This window comes from Patagioenas fasciata, chromosome 5, assembly GCF_037038585.1.
Source record: "Patagioenas fasciata isolate bPatFas1 chromosome 5, bPatFas1.hap1, whole genome shotgun sequence".
Taxonomy (NCBI): domain Eukaryota; kingdom Metazoa; phylum Chordata; class Aves; order Columbiformes; family Columbidae; genus Patagioenas; species Patagioenas fasciata.
In genome coordinates this window covers 37,285,968-37,307,796 of record NC_092524.1, presented here as the reverse complement: position 1 = coordinate 37,307,796, position 21,829 = coordinate 37,285,968, and the positions used below count along the sequence as shown (strand labels likewise).

At 37.7% G+C, this 21,829-nt stretch overlaps 2 protein-coding genes across 5 annotated transcripts in view; one reads left to right on the top strand and one right to left on the bottom strand.

The window, feature by feature from the left end:
* The window catches only part of SCG5 (secretogranin V), a 30,877-nt gene extending 16,034 nt beyond the window's left edge, over positions 1-14,843 (top strand). For all 4 annotated transcript variants that reach the window (XM_065838715.2, XM_065838713.2, XM_065838717.2 and 1 more), the window contains exons 3-6: positions 365-514; positions 3,338-3,450; positions 9,065-9,118; positions 12,744-14,843. In XM_065838715.2, the coding sequence (XP_065694787.1) occupies positions 365-514; positions 3,338-3,450; positions 9,065-9,118; positions 12,744-12,839 (413 nt within the window). In that variant the 3' untranslated portion in view covers positions 12,840-14,843. The remainder of the gene's footprint in view (positions 1-364; positions 515-3,337; positions 3,451-9,064; positions 9,119-12,743) is intronic.
* LOC139827977 (uncharacterized) overlaps positions 9,520-21,829 on the bottom strand; it is a 27,098-nt gene continuing 14,788 nt past the window's right edge. The window contains exon 4 of the mRNA XM_071808590.1: positions 9,520-9,654. The gene's annotated coding sequence lies outside the window, so the exon portion shown is untranslated. The remainder of the gene's footprint in view (positions 9,655-21,829) is intronic.

Below are 21,829 nucleotides of genomic sequence, written 5' to 3'. Positions count from 1 at the left end.
TGCCACAATGAACAGTATCAGTGGCTGAAGATGATTGGGCAGTAAATGTATTAAGTTTCATTGCTACCTTATGTTTCTTTTTGCTTTCTTACCTTTAACCTACATAGTTAAGGGAAAAAGCAACACTAAGATTAATAATAAGTGGCTGATTTTGTTTCCTAGTTTCATTTTTCATTACCTAAGTTATCTGATTTAGGACACAGGTTTATGTTTCTAAAAAAAGATGTTTGAAATCTAAACTTGGATCTGTCTTCGTAACAATTATATATGTATTTTAAATCTAAGTCTGCATTACTTGAGGCAACTAAAGAACTTACGGTTTTAATGGTGTGAAAAGACAGTATGTGTAAATCGTCTTTGCTAGGTGGTGCACATGAGGGTCTTCAGCACTTGGGTCCTTATGGCAATATCCCAAACATTGTGGCTGAGCTGACAGGAGATAACGTACCGAAGGATTTCAGTGAAGATCAAGGATATCCTGACCCTCCAAATCCCTGCCCTATTGGAAAAACAGGTAATGCTGCTGTAGCCTTTGCACCTCTGTCTTCACTGTACATCTTTCAGGCAATATGACACATGATCAGCAGTGGCTGTTTTCTTTTGTTCTCTACTGCAGGAGCAGAACTGTTGAGTGATCAGGTGTTTTAGATGAGTTTGATTTTTTTTTTTTTTTTTTTTTTAAATATGTGCGCCTTCTCTATTGCTATGTGACTGCTTGAGAAGTTCGGGGGAAGAAATCATCTTGACCTTGGAGTAGAAGATACTGAGATTTATTGTAGCGTCTTGTTCCTGAGGGAGTTCATTTTTAGTCTGGCCCCTGAAAAAAAGTTACCATTCTGTACAGATGAGATTTACCCTTCTTTCAGAGACTTTCATTGTGCCAAGAAGAATGAAACTGTCTGCCCTGATCTCCAACTCAGACCATGAGTCAATATTTAAGATACCTTGGCTCCAGTCCATGTGGCTTTATAGCTCACTAAGGGTGCATCTGTGCCAAGAAATGGAGAAGTACATGGACATACCCCAACACGCTGCATGCAGGCTTGCTCTGGCAGAGGAGCCATGCAGCCTCGGGGTGCCAGAGCCGTAGGGTGCCTGAGATCCCCGATACCTCCTTCAGCTTGTTGGCTGCACGTGTACCAAACCATGCGGGTGGCCGGTGCTGAAGGATGGGTAAAGCAGCTCTGCGTGTGCATGATATAGACATACTCTAAGGGAACTGATCTTTTCCTTCTTACATGAGCCACGTAATGACTTCCAGTATGGAAAGTAGTAGTAAAACACCCACTGGCTACCTTGAGAGCTGGAACTGGGAATGAGCACTCTATTTTTCTCTCATTTTTTATTTGTGAGCTAAGAGATTCTTTCAAAATCTCTTCTGTTTAGTCTTCTTTTATGTTATTTGGGTAATGCAAACCAGTTGTCTGTATTCTTAATGAAATGGTCTATCTTAGAACTGATCAAAAAATAAGTATTTGTCATGAAAATTTTGCAAACAGTGTTTTTACATTTCATTCAACAATATGACAACATTTCGAATAGTCCTCCCTTACTGTTTTCCATTGCAGCCTGCAGCTTTTCTGAAATAATACCTAATCTTACGTTTCGTTCAATATAGCTGTTGCCTGACAGGTTGCAGATGATGGGTTTAGGTTTTCTCACATACAAAAGCACACACACAGACTGTCTATCTTCTGTGCTTGCCCATTAGACTTATGTTAGTGATTAGAAAAATGAATTAAAAACCTGGCATCCAGAGAAATGCCTTTGAAAAATCCCTTTAATTTTTCTTTCTTACATGAAATAAAATTTGTTAGCTAAGCTAATACAGTCAGATCTGAACACAGGGAGAAATTTTAGGGAAGTGTTGCCTGCTCAGATAAATGGCCCTGTCATAGGTATGCTGTTAGTGAAGATAGTATCTACTAGGATTAAAGTAAAATGTTTTTCAGAGCCTTAAATGGAAATTCAAGTGGTGACTGTATTATGCATACAAATTACTGGAGGCCTTCCTCAATCAGGTCTGTGGATTTACTTAATGGAAAACAATTTTTCGAGTCACTGTCTACATATGCACATTCCACAGAGGGAATACATAAGCCTGAAGTACTTGAGCTTGAAGGCTTTTGGAACAGCAGTTGCAGAGGGCACACACATGTCCAGCTGCCCTTTGTGTTTTCTGCTGAAAGACACAGGTGCTGGGAGAAGGTCTACAACATTTCTGTTGTCACCTGCTTCTCTTTTGAGATGAGTTCATTCCTCATGAGACTGAAGTAATTTTTGAGTGCTTGTAGTTAAATTCAATGCTTTCTGAGTTACTTAGCCCGTGTGGTTAGTTTCCTTTGTTTCCTATTGGTCACTTCATTTTCTTTCCCCCATTCTAAGGAGAAAAGAGAGAAAGCATGATCTGTTGGACTGAGAATAACCTCCCCAGGTCATTGAATCAACTAATTTTTATGTCAAGTCTTTACTGTTTCTGACATCTAAGGGAAAAAGACAAATCTTTTAATATGATGGTCGCACAAGGACAGAAGGCGAAGTCCACGGGTGTGTCCTCTGCAGTGCCTGTGTTCTGACAGATGTAGCTGCTTGGATGCCCAGCATCATGCCCTGGGTGATAGGATCTACTTGGGTATGTCTGAGAAGAGCTTGGACTGCAAGCTTCCCTTGCTCTGACAAAGCGGAGGGAGCTCCAGGAGCAGATTATCCAAAGAGCTGCTCTGGCCTTAAGTTGCTGAATCTTTGTTTAATCTAATTTATTTTGGTAAAAACTCCATGAGCTGTTTTTTAAAAGGGTATTATCCTTGATGTGACACTGTCTTCAAAACCATACATTGTGATTAAAGGAGATTTATGGGCCTATCAGATTTGTTACCAATCTGCAGAAATGTCTTCAGCATCAGACTTCTACCACATTTCGTTTTTATGAGATCTTATGATGCACAAATGATTTTCAACCATTTTGAACAAAGTAGCAAACCAGAAATGGAGTTCATGGGAAGCTGCTCAGTGAAGGAAATTCTGTCCTTCCTCACAGCATCATTTTAATATGAGCTTCAAAAGTATTGCCTAAACAATTTCTACAACTTCCTTTGGGCATTTAAAAATGAAAAGAGGATCCCTTCTGAATCAGAATAACATGCAGTTCTATGTAAAATCAAAATCACTAAATGAAACAACAAAAAAAAAACACCTGATACTTTCCAGCCATACTGTTCTTTAAATGTTTGTTGTTGTTGTGTTTTAACTGGGTTTGAGAAGTTTGCCAGTTAATGTGGTACATATTGTGTGTTTCAAAGCTACTAAGCACTCAGTGCTTTCTAACATGCTTTTGCAGTTGATGATGGGTGTCTAGAAAACACCCCAGACACAGCAGAGTTCAGCAAGGAATACCAGCTGCACCAACACCTGTTTGATCCAGAGCATGACTATCCCAACATGGGCAAGTGGGTGAGTACATGCTTCGTGCTTATTTTTGTTGCATGTGAAGCTCGGTATTGTCTATTGTGAGGGATACCATGAAACCACAAGGAGAATAATATGCTTATTCATCTTAAGGGAAACTACTCAAGAAGGTGAACTTGCTCTTAAAAATATTGAAATAATACCTGCGATTGATGAAAAGCTCATAAAAATAGAAAGTAGAAATCCTCATCTTATTACCTGTCCCAAAGCATGACAGCTATGTATGTACTTGATAAATGCAACAAACCACATTTCAAAGTACAGTAAACATGTAACTGGAATTAGTACAGATTTTAGCATAAGATTTCAAAAAATAAAAGGGCCCTAATTTGAAAGATTTCCCAGGTTCAGTGACTATTCACTGTTTGGCTGCTTATATGCTAAAATATGTGTGTATATATAGAGAGAAGAGAGTGCAGCAGTGCTGCAGGAGTGCCTTAACACCTTAAAAAAAAAAAAAAAAAAAAAATCAGTCTAAGTCCAGACAACTTGCTCTAAGGAATCCTCTCTGGCTTAAGGATTTTGGAGGACTTGATGCTCCTTCTATTCAGGTTGTGTACTATATTACATTGGAAGCCTATTTTACACATTGCATGTAATAAATACAGTGAGCTACACTAAGGACTATGTTGCTCTGAGCATACAAGGACTTTAATAACTCCAGCTAGACTATTTCTGCAGGCTAGAGGCTCCAAAGAGAGCTCTGCTTCTTAATCTTAGTTAAATGTCCAATCCCAAATCCATCTTCAGGCGCCAGGAAAACAAAAACAATGATTGTAATTTATGCATCTAGAGTAAATAATGAAATCTCAATTTATATTGTTATGATACTTTACTTAAGATCACCCTAAACCAATGCTCTGTAAGCATATATCGATAAATAGATATGTTTGGCAACCTCTTCTCCTGCTGTAATTCTGAGACAATGATTCATTGTTCATGATCAGACCAGTGTAAGATTTATAGTCTTAATTACTTATGTGAGTGCTAAATTTCTAGAGAGAATGGTGCCAAAAATCAAAATTTTGGAAACTCTTGTTGCATTTAAGTAATTACCATCAAAGGATTTTATTTTAAAAACACCAGATGGTGAACTTTCTTATTTATGCCAGATAATGCTGTTAGTTTTCTTATTATTCGTAAGTAATTTACTTTCATAATACCATTTTGAAGACTACAAAAACACTTCTGTAAATCTTTGGCCTCTAGCAATAATTCAGAATCAAGCATACATACTGAGTTGTCATCAGCAACATATATTTTTAACAAATGGTAGGTAATCATCAGTGAATACTCTCCTTTTTTCATTTCTCCATCCATCACTACTAATTCAGGGGAAAAAACTGCTCATGCAGGATTAAACCAGACTGTTAGGTACTAAACAGGAATCATATCTAGCTGTAGCGTAGCCAACTCCAGATCTTTTTAATTAGAGATGAAACAGCTGGTAATGTGCATGAGCAAATGTTCTGTTGAGATCCAGAAGAATTACCCCGATTGCCTCCTCATTGTATATTACCACACATTAAAAAGATAAATAACAGCAGTATCTGGTTTTATGGCTGGTTTTGTTATTTTTATCTCTCTGGAAAAATAAGAGCAGAAAGCACTCTAAAAATTAGCTGTTTGAGACTTCATAAAGGAGAGATAAAGTAGATCAGGTCTTCTAGGTCACTTACTGTCATCTGGATTAGGTCATAAATGACTGTCAGAGCTGTCTGTGGGCTGCCCGCTGGTTGTGTGTGTGTCCTCATCCTCCCGCTGCCCCCAGCTACCGGAATCCCCTCTGCCCGCCTGCAGCCCCTTCCTCCTCCTCCTCCTGTGGAAGAGCCCAGGACCAAATGCCCCAGGGGGCTGCAGCCGCTGTGTATTTACAGACTGCGTTTCCACCAGCTCCTGCGTGCTGGGAAGGCGCTGGGCTGTCACCACTGTCTGAAGCCCTCGGAGCCAGTGTGTCTCCTGGAGCCAGGCGAGCTGGCCTGTGCTCACGACTCTCGGAGGAGCTTCTCCCCGGCCTCCTCCTGCCACGGAGGCAGCGTCACAGTTCCCACTGACTTGTCCTTTCAAGGAGCCAGCGCGCATTCCTTAGCATAACCACAGTAAAACCCAAATTGCATTAGCAGGTCAGGGAAGAAAAAAAAAGGACCTGCTTGTTCATGAATAATGAGAGAGAAACAGGTTGGATGGTTTCTTTTGGTGACAGAGGCTCATGCTTGCAAAGCTGTGGGGCCTCTGCAGCGCCCTGTGAATAGCGCCTTTATATAGGGAAAACAAGCCTAGAAGCTATCTGCTACAGCATAGTGTATGATTCCATGTAAGTGCTAAACATTATTTGTAAATACTGCTAATAAATATGAAGATACAAATATATAAATCACGATAAATGTATGCTGGGTTAGGAGAGGGAAGAAAGAGGAAGGATTTCCCTGTCTTTGGGACAACTCTCCATATATCAATATGCCGACCTGTGGGAAGTCTCAGGAACAAACTCTCTTTATAGGGTGAGATACACAGATTGTACTCTCTTCCCCAGCACTGAAGACTCTGTTTTTCTTCTCATGTGGAAAATGTAGAAGGAACAGTCGGAATAGGGACATGAGGGACTATTGGCGGTTTCCACTCTAATGTGCAACTACATTTTCTAAGATTTCTGTGATTTCTGCTTGGTTTGTTTGTTTTCCCCCCTCATATCAGACTGTTCCTTGCAGGAGACAGGTACTTTCCATTTGAGCCTGCTTCTTCTGCATCTTGCAACTTGACTCTTCAGAGGGTCTGAAGAAGTACTCTTGGTATCCAGAAATACTTGCACAAAGATAGTTTACAATACACAATTTACAATACAAATCTAAAACCCACTTACATATAAGCTGTTATTTATTGACACCCAAAGTGTTAACCACTATCACGTGTAGGGGTTAAAAAGAGAAGGGAAGTTCATCTGTGTTTCCTGACACCAGTGTCAGTACAAATAGAAAATGAAAAGCAACTCTATTTTTCAGCAGCAGTTCTTTTTACTGAAGCAATGCATAACATTTCACTTTAAGGGTAAAAATAATGCAAATTTTGCTTATCAGCTACACTGCAGGGATCCAAGATAGTAGGAAAAAAGGAAAATGGGAAGCAAGGATAAAAATATTCAACAAATTTGAACTCCTTGTTAAAGAAGTTACCATCTCTGGCTGCTTAATTTTAATGGAAACCTGAAACTAGTCACTCAGATTTTATTTTATTCCAACTCCAATTATAATGAGCAACTTTAAGTGCTTCTTTCTTTACCAACTGATGTTATTATATTAAATATCTGGGTGGAAATGGTGATTATTAGGATGGGTTATGGTAGGTCTGGTCTCTCTCTTCAATTTCAGACAGTACAGATAGTTTGATTTGGTGTAGTATGCTTGGTGTAATAGAAATTGTCATGCTCAGTATTCCTGGTAAGGCTGTAAATTGACTGGAAAAAAAACCCTCCTGAAAGGATGCAGCCTTGCTAATGCAATTTTCCTTTTCAGTTTTGCTTAATAATTGTGCCAGTCCAGATTACAGAGCTGCTGATTATTACTGGCTTAAAGAAGTTTCAGTGAAGCCTGAAAGATTTAAGGGTAAATCTCTCTGGCATTAGTTGGTTGGTTGTAAGCATTTTAACTTCTAAGGTTTTCCCACCCAAATACCAACCTGTAGTACCCTAATCCAAGAAGCCAGGAGGGTGCAAAGGAAGCTCCAGGAGTAAGGGGAAAGCAGCAATTCATGTCCAGCATGTCTCCATATGATGGGTATCTTTAACTAGAGAAAATCTGTGACTTCATTCCTAACAGCTCCTAGGTGAGGAATGAGAATGGTGAGTGCTTCACAGGCAAATTTGGGTGGCTGATGAGCTCAGGGCCTTATGCAGTGGAATATATTTTCAGGATGGCTGTTACCATACAAGCACACTCTCAGCTCATGCTCTGTAACTTCACTGGCTTTGTACTCCACATAATGCTCAGGTAGTAGTTATGGTCCTAAAACTTTCCCAAACAGACTAAACAAAAGGCAATCTTCCTGGGCAGGAACATTTCAATTGTATGGAATTCTCCTGAGTGACAGAAATGTTAGCCCCAGTAAATAAAATATTTCTTATATTTTTTATATTTTATATTATTTTAATAAAAATTCTTTGCATTTCAGAAACACTATTTTTCCTCTCATGAGAAGTATAAGGCCAAATAGTTTACAGAGAGAGATTTCAGCGGTGGTTTGTTTCCTAAAGAGAATAGTTGACGCATCCGTGGGTTTCTTTAAAACGTTAAATTTAAGTTTTCCTGAAGTGAGTTTGCATAAATGACTAGCCAAGAATGTCTCCCTTGGCCAACTTCATCTCTGTTCCCTTTTGGCACAGCTCAGACAAAAATAACTGAGGTTGGGCAAGAAATAGGCCTTGTGAATTTGGGGTTTAATGAACATGAGAAGTACAAAACAGACAATTTTGGCAGATTTCATTGTAACACTTGAAAATGTTTGTTTTTTCTCATATCAAGGCTGCAGAGAGGGTGGAAGTGTTTGGTGAATTTGTCTCACACTAGAATTACACTTTCTATTTATATAATCAATGTTAGGTCAGTTGTTTATAGCAGAATTAATGGCCTTGTTTATACAGCGTTCTGCTTTTATACATGTGATTCTTCTTTCCTTCCATTTTCAGGTTAGGATTTGGTTTTGTTTTTCTTCATAATACACAATTGAAACAAAATGTGTTGAGCATGTGTGTGTTATTCCAGACTTTATTAGAATTCACTACTTGTATGAAATACAACAATATGTGGATGCACTTATGTAAACTATGGTTTTGTGTTGTGTTTTGGGTTTGCGCTTTTTCCTTTTTTTTTTATTTTTTTTTAATTTTTTTTGTTTGTTTGTTTGTTTTTTCCTCATCATAACTTTCTCTTCTGCCAAGATGTTTTTGGCAGTTTTTAAAAGGTTCGCCATTAAAAATGTTATAGACCAAATGGTTTTTAGAAACTTTGAGGACACTACTTAAACAAAGGAAGAGTTGGCGCTGAATTCCTTTCAGCAGAACTTTGCACTGGGAAGTGTTGATATCTGGAAGGGAATGAGCAAAGACAACAAAACAGTAGAAATGACGCTGATTGCCGTTTTAAAAAGGAATTAGAAAATGCCTTGTAAAGCAAATATTTTTTTTTTTTTTGCTCCTGTTCTTATGTCATCTAAAATGTATAGAAAGATGTACCAGAGGCAGGATTCCTGCTTCATCTCCCTCCCACTCTTATTTTTCTTTTTTTTTAATATATATGTATTTATATGATTTAACACATGAATTTATATCATTATACCAGCATGTACTTGAAGCACTTATTGCCTAAACATGGATGATAATATAATGCAACATAGTGGAAAATGACAGGCTTTTTAATTGTTAATAAGGTTGCGACTGCTGCTGAAGAACTGTAAAATGTTAGCGGGAATATCCAAGTATTCATTTGTGGTTTATCTTTCCCATAAAACCAAACACCCCTCTAAACTTGCTAATATTTAACAGCAAAAGTAGTATTTCCAAAGAAGAGTGTAATGAATTTGATGGCTGCATTTTTTTTTCCTCTTCCAGAGCAAGAATTTACTCTTTGAGAAGATTAATGGTGGTCCAAAAAGAAGAAAGAGGGTAACTATCAGAATACTTTATAGCTCCTGTATCACCTAGAGAGCTAATAAGAATTAAAATCATACTGATGAAATGAAGAGTTAACCTAATGCATCAGTATTATACCTTAGAGAATGTGTAAAGTCAGGGAATCTGTGATAAACTACTACAGCAGGCTTCAGGGCTGTCCACTGAGTATAAGATATATTTCTCTAAATAGCCTGTTGCTTTTAGAAGATGCACTTCAATGCAGAGCATTAATTTTAAAACTTTATATTATCTGTGTTTCTATTCTATTTGCATAAAACCATTTAGAAAAATTTAAATGTCTTTAAAACTGAATTTAGAACTTTATATCTACTAAAAATATCGGTAAAATGAATTAGCGCTATCCATGCATGTTGATACGTTTTAGGGTGAAAATGACAGTAGACCTGGTTCTATAGCTGATGTAAATTGATCCACTTAACTGCTTAGATTTACCTCAGATTAAACTCCTGTCTCTGTGTCCGACTTGCTTGAAAGACGAAGATGAATGGCTTCTCATCCTTCTACCCCTGAAACAAGGAAGGCAATCCACGTATCACAGAGAACCTCTGCACAGTCCACCTCACTATCGTCTTTTTTTTTTTTTTTTTTTTTGTAGTGTCAGCCTTTCTTTTATCAAAAAATCACTTGCAGACAGAGTCGAAGTCTTTAGCTTTGCTGCTAGGGTATATTTTTAAAAGAAGAAAAAGTCTAGGTCTCTGCCAGAAAGTAGCTTTTCAAAATATGACAGCACAGTTTATATTGTAAATGAAGTAAATTGGGTTTAAAATAACTGAAGCATAAGTGAAGATGACTTATTTATTCATTTGGGTCTCAAACCTAATGTTTTTCCTAGAAAGGGAGAAGAAGAGTTGATTTCTTACCAATTCACACATCACTGGTAATAAACACTGTTCAACAATAAGTTAATGATCTGTCTTGAGCTTAGTATCTGCCTCTGACCTACATTTGATTTTTGAGTTTCCTAGTGGAAAAGGATAAAGGTTAGGCACCCAATTTTAACTCTAAAGTAAGTAGAATGTACTCTGGAAATAGTTATGTGGAATATTTATTAATAGCTAGAACAGCATGTTAAAGTAGAATTAGTGCGATGTATACATGAGGAAAAACAAAACATTTTCTGTCTGTTTGCTGTCTGACATAATCAGATACAAAAGGAGTAATGGCTGGAGAGACACAACAGCCATGTGGCCGTGGGTAGCCCAGAATTTTGGAGGTGAAGATTCAGTTTCTTGCTTTGCAGTAGATTTGTTTTCTTAGCACAGGAATCTCACTTAATGGTAAATTCATTATCATTTCAAATATTTTATTGTTTTGATAGTAATATTTTAATGAGTACTAATGCTTTAACGAACAATTCAGAATTTTTATCAGCAGAAGGGTAACCTAGAGCTGTCAGCAACAGAGGTTATTTTTCCAGAAACCAAAAAGCCCACTGGGTTCCCATCCTGCTTTCTGTGGTCCTTGCTGCTCCTCCCTGCCCTTCTGCACAGACCAAGAGTTTAGGGAGAACACCTTCTGGAAACAGATTGGTCTTTTGGGTCAGAATGTCCCTAATTTAGGTTAAGGCAAGTCCTATATAACTGTGCACACTAGCTGTGTTGTGTCTGTATGATGCCATAGTGTACATCACAGAGGCACTACTGGAGTCTATAAAACTATGTATTCTATGTGCATGTATTATATATTTGTAGGCATGCTTATAAACACATACAAGCACACTACACATATTCAGTATATATAGCAAAAGTATGTATTTACCACCTGCTACTGTGTTATTTTTCTGCAGCCTTTGCAGTGCAAGACAAGGAATTCTCCAGTGACCTCTAATTTAACTAGTGGTTCTCCCTTTTTCTAATTTCTATGCGTGAGTGTAGCCCAGTCTAGAATCAAATATCCCCAGTGTGACAGGAGTGCTTCTGTAACCACCGAGTCACGTTGCCTTGGGCTCAAGGCTGTGCACAAAGGTACCCGGGAACCATGTTACTTTGAATTCAGCACAGCTGTATAGGATTAAACATTTTTTAGTCAAATTGGCCAAACATTTTTGCATTATACTTTGTGTTTTCTTTTGTCAGTTGAGAAAGATTGAATATTTTATGTATTCTCATTCTCTTCTACTTTATTTCAAAAAGTAGCAAGCAAATACCATTCCAAAAAAAGTCCAATCCATCTTCCTAAGAATCTTCAAATAATTCCTAGAAGTTTATGTAACAGCCGAATTTCACTAAATTAACATTAAACAGAACTTCTTTAAACAAACACGAACAAATCATTTACATGTGTCTTATTTTTAACAATTTAAAGCATTAAATTAGTGTTAGTTTTATTTTCAAAGATTTTTCCACACTCATTTCTGGTTCTTAATATTTTTATGTTTTCACTTGCGGCAGACAAAGCACTTGAAAAAAAAAAAATAGAAGAAAGCAAAAGGGCTGCTCTTCATTATGCTTAAGTATTAATGATAGTGTCTACAAATCTGGAGAAACCCAAGGTCTTAAACTTGAAGACAGACAAACCCCGAATCTTTTCCAGAGATTTGACAAATACTTGGGATATTTGAAAACAGATATTTCATGCCCTGTTTAAAAGTTTGGTTGGTTGGTTTTGGTTTTTGATGGTTTTGAACTTCTACGTTTTGGTGAAAAAAGCGCAAAAATATCTCAAGAAAGTAATTTATATGATACAGTCAGGCTGACAAGAATCAGAAGATACTGGAAAATTTGCATGCCTCTGAAGTTTGTCCTTAGGCGAACAATTTTTATTGGCATCAAAAAACAGCACACTAGAATTTTTGTCTGTATCTGTGAAGGAAAAAGTATATACTTGAATTTTGTTTACACTGACACTGTAACAGGCCAGAAAGTGGGTGTTAACAGTATTTAAGTGAATTCTGAAGCTCTATTATACTGCTTGATAATTGCAAATACAGTAAATACATTTCATTCCATGGGTATAGATAAAAATCAAGCATAGGCTGCCTACATTACTGTGATCTCCAAACAGTTTTGAGATGGGATCTGTTCATCTTCAGTCTCACGTTGTGCTGCTTACATGGCGCAAAGTTAAAGCATCTCCGGGGATCTTCTTTCCAGCATTCCCTTGTTCTGGCAGTGGTAGGAGAGCCCTTGCCTATGCCAAAACTTGCTTGGCTCTGCTGCTGTGCCAGCAGTTTTTTATCTTAGCATCACAAGAGGAAAAGAGGAGGGGTTTCCTGGAGAAGAGATGGGCTTGAAGAAGAGACTTTGGTCAAAACTGGTATCGCCGTATCTAACTTGTCTCCCAGCACAAGATCCATCAGAGGCTAGTGATTTAGTCTAAAGCTTACCTGTACTTCTCTAAAAAGTTCTGTCCTGCCTCCAGAATCAGGGAGTTAGATGTGCTGCTGCTTCTCTGCTGAGCCGAGGAAAGGAGGAGCGGAGCAAAAAGGCAGTGTTTAATTCAGCCTGTCCTATATTCTCAATAGTCTTCCTTCACTTTTTTGTTTTTGAGTCTGCAAGTATTTGACAAATAGGAAATATACAAATGTATCCACTCATCCTAAATCCTGCTTTCCCTCTTTCTAATAAGTATGAATAATTTTAAACTTTAATTTCAGAGTGTGAACCCGTATCTGCAAGGACAGCGACTGGATAATGTTGTAGCAAAGAAGTCTGTTCCACATTTTTCAGATGAAGAGAAGAGTCCTGAATAAGTACAATAAAAATGAATGATGAAAACTCATGCCATCCTCTGCTAGATCGTAATATTGCTTATATATAATCATCTATTAAAATCCTTGTGAATGGCAGCATGTTTATTATTTATATAATTGTAGATGAAAAGCAGCTGTATTTGTAACAGTATGTTCTCCTAGATAACAAAAATATGGTTCTGCTTTTTGTTAAGTTATGGTAAAAGGACATTTCTGTTGTTTTTATTTTAGCCATGGAGCAAACTCTAAAAATGTTAGTCATTTTAATAGCTAACGTGAGGTAAATGGTCTTAATGAGCAGCTTGTAAATAGGAAGATGTAAAAAAATGCCCGGTCTGACTCCAACATTTAATCTTAAATGTTACTATGTTTGACACATGAAAATTATAGTTTTATGTTTTGTTCACAAATATTGTTACTTAGCAAAGACAAAGTATTTATTTTACCCAGAGAATTTTGGCTTTTGGTCCATTTTAATAAACATTTAAGCAATCTACAAGGTTTGCAAAGTGACATTTTCCAAAATATTTCAGAGGCTCGTTTGTCTCAGTTATAGCTGTGCGAATTTAAAAATGAAAGAACTGCTTTTTGACTCAATCCACTGGAATATTTTTCTGTTAGTTTTAGTCATTCCATGTCCACAGCTTTCCTGATCACTTGCACATCGTTCTTCCTTATCTATGGTACTGTTGTGTGGAAATTCATCTCCCCCGCTGTTCTTTCTCTTAGTAACAGCAGCATTGGTGTATTATAATGTCCTTAAATTATGTATCTCTGTGATATTATACGTGAAGATGGAGACATTTCTCTGTGTCAATAAGGTTGTGTCAACATCCTCTGAATCTAAATCCAGGATATAAAGGTCATTACAGTTTAAGATCTTCAGAAAAAATATGATACTGTCATAACACTGGTAGCTATCATTGTTTTTGAAGTTGCTCTGGGAAGCTTAAATTGCCTTTTTGCCTCTAGGAGATTGAAGAACTTTATATTGCAGCAAACTGAGCTGTCCCTTTCTGAAAGATGAGAATACAAAATTACCTAAAAATTTCAAGCCATGTGCATTGCCATTGGAATTATGGAAAACAGCATTAGCTTACACTTTTGAACTTCACATTTATGGAGAGGAAAAAAAAAAAGGTAATTTCCTAATTTCCTTCCCTGTCCTACAGAAAGACAGTAAAATAATGACAACCCCTTGTGGGGGGGATGGGGGAATATATATATATATATATATATATATATATATATATATATAAAAGAAACTAACAGAAACTAAAGGTCCTAACTACATAAGATTAAAGTTAACAGGATGGCACAAATATGACTCTGTATGGCATTTGCTTTTTCCATCCCAGCACTTAGTAATCTGTAATAAATCGTGTGTGCAGAGTCAGTCCTCTCACGTCATTTATGGGTAGATTGCAAAACTCTCTAATGTTCTAGGCCAAACTACCACATCTTTCATCATATTTCCTCTTTAAAAAAAATCCTGGAAAAGCAAACTAAGTAGCGTAATGCAGTGAAGTTTATACTCACGTGTGACACAAAATTGAAGAGTTTCTATGAATCAGAGCTCCTTCAACTTCTAGTGCTTTGAATGAGATGAGAGTAACCCAGCTGCTCATGGGAGAACTTGTGTTCTCTGCTTCTTAAGATTAATCTTTTTATCTGCACTCCTGCTTAGTCTTCACATAGGTATTGGGAGTCCCAGAGTTGCAAAGGTTGTCTCCAAAACCATAAAAAAACCCGATGTATCATGGCTTGAATTTGAAATCAGAGCCCACTGATGCCCAGTGGCCCAGAGGATGTGAAATGGTGATTCCTTCCACCCCACCACCAGCCACAAGGTTTCCAGTTGGTCAGAGGTTCGATTTCCCTTTGTAAGAAACTTCTGTTTCTTCAGATAGCCAGCTGTCTTATCAATACTTCTGAAGTAATCTGAACTACATTCTGTCCTCATTAGCTCAAATAAAATCCATTTTAGTCACAAAGCAAAGCAACCATGAAGGCTTTTTTTTTTTTCTTTTTTTAAGCTATTAGTAAGGACCAGCACCTAATAAAAGGCTGTGTTTGCAGTAAACGGGGGGCTAGAAGGGAGGAGCAAAGTATTGCTTGCTTAACACTATCAGAAGTCCCATGTCTGATTTCTTGAAGCACTTTAGCTCACTGCACCCCCTGCGTGGGGATGTGATAATCCAGCACCTCCAGCTGACCAGAGCTGACAGCCCTGGGGCCTGCTGGGGCCTGAGGAGCTGCCCTTCTGCCTATGATTGATCTCCACAGAGCAGGCGAAGGAAAAATTACACTATTTAGAGATGTTTTTGTCTTTAAAGGCAAGCAAAAAAAAACCCAACCTTTACACTGCACAATGCAATGATGCATCTTACAGGAACTGTCTGCTGGAAGAAATGAAGCGCGTGGCGGTGAGCAGCCATCTGCTGAGCCCATCAGCCAGCTTGAGTGTTTCACCGGGAAGACTCAACAGCACTATTGTGAAATTCTAATAAAATATAGCTATTACACCGTGATAACGAGATTACTTACTCTAATTTCAGTTTCATAATAGAGCTGCATTTCTGTACTGGGATTGGTAATCCCATAATAATTAAAAAAAAAAAAGTTGTCTTTCCTACTACTCCAACAACAGTCCAAACGTATATACATAGGTTTTTTTTATAAAGAATCATCACTGTTCTAACCTTTTAGAATCAATTAATAGAATTACCAACTATCCTCCTCATTAGGAGCTCGCTCCACCAAACCGGTATTTACGAGAATGTAAATAGCTATTCAGCTCTTACAGGTGTAATCACCCTTTTACATTTATGATGCATGTAAATTAAGGAGCATGGATACTGCTATTGTTTAGAATTTTCATTAAATTAAAACCTTTTTAGATTATTTTAAAATCTGCAAGTGTTTTAATTACCTCTAACATATTTGAAACACAATGCACTTGAAAGAAGCTATACAAAATAAAGTGTATTACCATGCAACACTGCTTTTGTCTGGTAAAGAAGTATTTATGATCTTAGCTTAAAAAGAACACTGTGTAACTGAGTAGATTATAGTATTTGATCTGTGACACAAAACTTACTCTGGGGGTGCATATATATATATATAGACACACATTCACATACTAACACTATTTAAAAGATAATATAGTCATAATAAACTCAGTAGGAAAGAATATAAAACTATCAACTCAAAGAAGAAAGGAATATAAAAAGGCTTAGTGAATTATTTAGGAGGGGATACAGTGATATGCTTCTTTTTATTGGCACATTTGCATTCACCTAAGAAAACCATGCCGCTAAGCTGCTCAGCAACACATGAGCAAACCAAAGAAACTTGGAAGGAATTCCTGGGAATATGGTATCAGAGTCTTGAGAATCAGTTACAGGATTGTAATTAAAGCTGATCTGAAGCTTATTTTATCAAAAATATGATGAAGCATATCTTCTTCGGTTGAACTAAGGACACAGACAGAAAGATGAATACTAAGTCAATTAAGTTTTTGGCTTCGTTGCTTACAAAGTAAATTCAAGCTCTTTTGTTTCCAAGTGTCACCAGTTGCGGAATAAGGAAAGGTGTTTTTTTGACAATGAAGGGGAGACTCGAGTCCATGCCCTCAAATCAGGCCTCTAACCAACAGCTAGGTGAAACTGTTGAAAAGACTTTGTTTTAATTTTCATGCTGTACAAAACCTAGTTTTTGAAACATTTAAATTTCTTGGGAGTAAGCCCATAAAAAACACCAAAACAAACTTGGAATCTTCCGGTCGTTTTGCTGGTGAGCTCACCAAACCAACTCTTACTTCATTTGTAATGCTGCAACACTTGTCCTGTGAATTAGTTTTTATGCAAGTACCACAGGTAAGTCTGAAATGTCTGCATCACTAAGACAAGCAGTTCAAGGATATAACTTTCAGTTGAAGTCAAAGACTCAGATTTATGGAAGGAGAAAGGGAAGGTAGGCAGATTCAGAAGATGCTACCATGACCACACAAAAAAATTAAAATGTACAAGGAAAGTACTGGTTCACATGACCCATAAGGCAGATGAGTGTGTTCACCATTTTAATAGCTAAAGGCACTTTAAGGTACCTCTCCATCGAAGTCAGAAGCTATCAAGGCTATGAGGGAATCCAAGAACAATACCTCCCAATTTTGAGACATCTGAATCCAAGGTTTCAAGCTAATGGAGCTGACAATTAGATTGAATTATATTCCCACCAGTCTTGATACAAAAAGGATGGAAATCTCATGTGCCTTGAAGAAAAGACAACAGCAACAAAAACCAAACAGAACATATCGAATCCATTGCCATATGTATACGTATGCACACAGTTAAAAATTCAGTTTTGTTTGAAGTCACACAGTTACCTTCAATACTCATAAATAAGTATCATGTTCAGGAATTATCTCAGATAATATGTCTTTAAAATACAGAATTGCTATGTGCTTGAGGAATACCTGTTTGTGGTGCCTAGAGCCAAAGGCAGAATTCAACCATGAGGAAAGACGACAAACTCAAAGTGCTCAGCCCCTGATAATGACCAGCTTAGACTCAAACCAAATAAAAACTAACAAGGAATGGAGAAGAAGAGGGTGCAATTAACATCATGAAGGGCACCATGAATCACAAATATGGCTGACTGGCACAGGACTGGGTCCAAAGCCAAGATTTCCAAATATGAGACAATGAAAAGGTTAAATGAATTATTTTGCAGATACATACATGGTCCAGGTCTACCATACTGAAGCTTTTTGCTCTTAGGTGAAGAAAGTTCTCAAATTCCAGTTCGTCATCCTAATTCACCATGAGAAGGAAATATGTAGTATCAGTTCATGTTTGCTTTATTTATGATGCTAACTGCTTTGCTGTGATTACATGAATCCTGATGGCTGGAAGAGCTGCTAGCCATGTGTTCAACACATGGAATCATAACAAACTTTAAATGATGTGAGTGTCATGGCAGCAGCATTACCGATTGAAACTAAAAGAGCTTTAAAAAATCCAGTTTTACTAACAAGTTCTATTTTTATACATGGGGCAGAGGTGGGGAAGGAATTAGAGATAACAGGAATTGAGAATGGCTTCAGTCTTTAAAGTTTAGGTAGACCTGAGTCACCTCTTTCTATTTTTTCCTATAGTTCATGTTACCAAACACGTGGAATCCAGCTCCTGTTGCACTGCATGGGTGTTTTTTACACTTAATTGCTGTGTTTCTTCATCCTGCTCTGGTCTCCAAGAAAAACAGTGGTGGGAGTCAGTGGCTAAATTTCATTGTAAACTGAGTGAGGCAAAGGAGAAAGCACAAAGAAAAATAATGTGTTATTTGCTACTATCCTCAAACTCTCCTGTGTTCCCTAGCCAGTGTCATTCATTTACAGACCATTAAGCTCTGATTTTAAATGTATAAACACTGACTACTTTTCTTCCTGGTCTTTGTTCTGAACCTAGTCACCATGTGACAATGTAACTTTCTGGGGAGTCACCAACGATTTCTGTTAGAGATGATACAGTTTTTATGTCTGGACATCTGCATATTTGCTGTATTGCGGAAGGGGCATATGGCTTTGATGCTGAATTCAGTCTTATCCTCTTTCAATTAATTCTTTACTCTGAGAAACAAACAAACAAAAAATCCTTGCAGTTCTTCAGCTCATTATCTATGTTCTAATGCCCCCAAATCCTCTAAAAGTGGCTGAAATTCAAGTGGGATAGCCCCTATGCGGAAATGTGGTCCTGGTTCCTCATCCTAACAGAACCTTTCTACACTGGGAAATAAAATATCACATTGTGGCATTTTATATTTCCAAATGGACAAAACAGACTTATGAAAGAACAAGTCAGGTCATCCAGAGAATCACTCATAATTTGCCATTAGTTAAATTTTTCCCTTTTTTATTTTTTTTTTAAACAATGCTGCAACCAGTGACTAAGTCAATTGCAAAACTTTAAGTGACTCCAATGGGTAGTGCAATGGCTATAAGATTTATGGGCTTTAAAGCTGTGTTACTGCAATTGAAGTAAGAAACCTACTTTTACAGCTTCATAAACCATTTATCAATTTTAAAAAATAGTCATAGCTGATTTAAGTCTTTGTTAAAGTAAGTTCTTTAAAAGTCATTGTTATAACAGATAAGCATTGCTATCCTAATTCGTGCATACACCCTGGCTAGCCCTTAAATTCCTTTACACTCACTTTCCAAGGTGGATTGTACATTTGCAGGTGTGCACACAGGTGAAAAAAAAAAGCAAAACGAAACAGAAAAGTTCAGCCTGTTTCCTTATAGCTTCTTCTTGCTATCCCCAAAGTGTCTCCAGTTTTGCTGCAGACTTTCTGTTTGTTATGGGTCTGACATTAGGTGGTCTTGGAAGACTTGTTTTCAGGGGATCTCATGAGTGCAAGTTACCCAGCATGCAAGCAATGTGTGTCAGAATAACATGCATTTCTTTCAGTTTAAAATACATTAATCATTTTCTGCTTTAGTAGTCAAGGCTATCTTCTAATTTCTAACTATACTGGCTATTTCCTACTGTGTTTTTAAGTTCTCAGCAGCATCCTATAAGCCCTTAAAAGGACAAGAATTATCTGCAGACTTGAAGATAAGACCTTCATAGACTGTCCCCAAAATATTGGTTGCTTGTTAAAAACACTTTGTGTCTATTTTTTTGTGTATCTGGAGGTTTACAAAACTGGAAATCATTGCCAATTAACAGATGGATGAACACTTGCAAAGAGGTTGAGAACTGGCTCCACTAAAGGCTTAAGTGCCCACAGCTGGACTTGTGTGCAATACAAATACCAAAGTCCAAGCACATGGTCCTCAAGCCCTGTCTCCCTTGCCCGATTCCTTAGGCAGCTAAAGTCTATAGATAACTATGAGGGTTTTTTTTTTATCCATGAAGTACCTCAGGCAGCTAAACTTCTGCTTCTGTGTATGCCTAGGACTGTATGAAACTGTGAAGTGTCTGGAAGAGGTATGGCTAAAGAATCAAAGCTCCAATGGTGGCAGAGAAGGGAATACTAGGAATGAACACAAATTTGTCATCTCTGCTCGTTCATAGGGCAGGGTGAACATGAGGAAGGACAAGGTAAGACCTGGGCTCTAGCTAATCCTCAAGGTGTGTTTGGGTAACCAGCCAGATGCTGGATAAAAATACGGAAGTATTTTGCCCTTTGAAGGCAATCGCGAGGCTGATGTGGCCATCGGTGAAAATGAGTTTGACAGCCCTGTCTTAGAGCATGGCGAAAACAAGCCAATCCCTCCCCGCCCCCGACCCTCCCCTCACTAGATGGCTTCTTTTGGCTCCCTGTCTTGATTTAATTGTTTCCTGAATTGTTGAACGGCCTCAGCGGGGGAGGTACAGATCCTCCTGTTCAAATAGGCTCCTGCCTCACAGCTACAAGGCTACACCTCTGAGGTGTAGAAGGTGCAGGTCTGAACCCTTCCTGCGAGGAGATAGAGGCCACAATCTTTTCTGATTTCTGAAACAACACTGCCCTTCTTTTCCTCATTTTTTATGGACTATTTTTGCAGGAAATATAGATGTATTTAGCTGCTACTCAAATAATTGGAAGAATGTTACCTTTAGCAAGTCAAAGTAGCAAGTGTTCGTTTACCTGACTGTGCGTTCTTTGTTCTAGTAACTTAAAAAGTATCTTTAGATCACTTTGCATCTGTTGAAAAGAAAGCATTTTAAGCCCCACTTTCTTACTCTCAGTTAGAATTCTAGTGACAAATTTGATTTTGCAATCATTGTCATCCATCAGGTCTGTCGACCGAGGGCTCCAGTGACCCTAAGGGACCCTGTTAGTGTTTGTAACAGGACCTGTCATCACAGCAAGACATGTCTTGTTATAAGCATTTTCAGTGTTGAAGCTAAGTCACAATCTTCTCCATCTCAGCAGAAATCCCTTTCAAGGTGATTTCAGGTGGAATTCTCCTGTTAAAATATGCAGAGCCACGAACTGAAGGGGTTTTCAAAGCTTTTCCAGAAGCTGGTGGTATTATACTGAAACCAAGAGGGATCTGGACCCCAGATAAAACAAACAATTTGATATGAAATACAAAAACATTAAAGTATTTGGTCTTTCAAAGCACTTCTCTAAATTAGAAATGAAAAAGTCCCATTTGGTTATGGTATTTTTTCTATGTTTAGGAAACTATTTTTGTTATGCTTGATTACAGTAGTTACCTCCCCACTAATGCGTAGGGGCTTTCTAAACAAATTGTCCCATCTTCATTGGATAGAAAAGTGCTTTCTGCTTCCAGATAGCCTGTGCCCTCACCTGGATTTATCTCAACTAATTACATCAAGATAAAAACAACTGTACCGTGTCTCTGGTACATTTTTACATGATGATAGCTGTCTCAGTGCCTACAGAAAAGGCATAGCCAAAAGAAGCAATTAACTCTGAATCCAAGAATTTGCTTTATTAAAAAGGAGGATTTCTTCTCTGTCTCACAACACAGGAAAAAAAGTATCCTGTTCATTTCTGTTTTCTCGTTGGTCAGATCAGAAGAACAAGGTTGGGGGTTTTTTTTGGTGCATGTCTGACAGCTTTTGATGACGCCATCTCCCAAAGATTCTTTCCTCTAAATGTTCTATTACATTTTTAAAAAGGAAAAATATGCAACTTTTACTGTGAATTCATATGTTCATTTTGAAACCTTGACAAGAAATAATACCTCCTTCACAAGGACACTAGTTCCATCTGGTTGAGAACCAAAGAGCCCAGCCACAGTCTGATCTCAGATGTAACTGATTTGGTCACTCGTGATTTAACTTCTTCGCTTACGTCTTTACGGCATTAAAACTTCCTGGACAGGGGAAAGAAAACTGTTTACATTTTTAAACTTTTTAAAAGTGCATCCAAAATCTCCAAGTGTTTGGTGCCTGATTAATTACAAACACCTAGAAGATTGCTTCCGAGCCTATTTTCAGAATCTCTCCTAACATCAAGCAATTTTACAC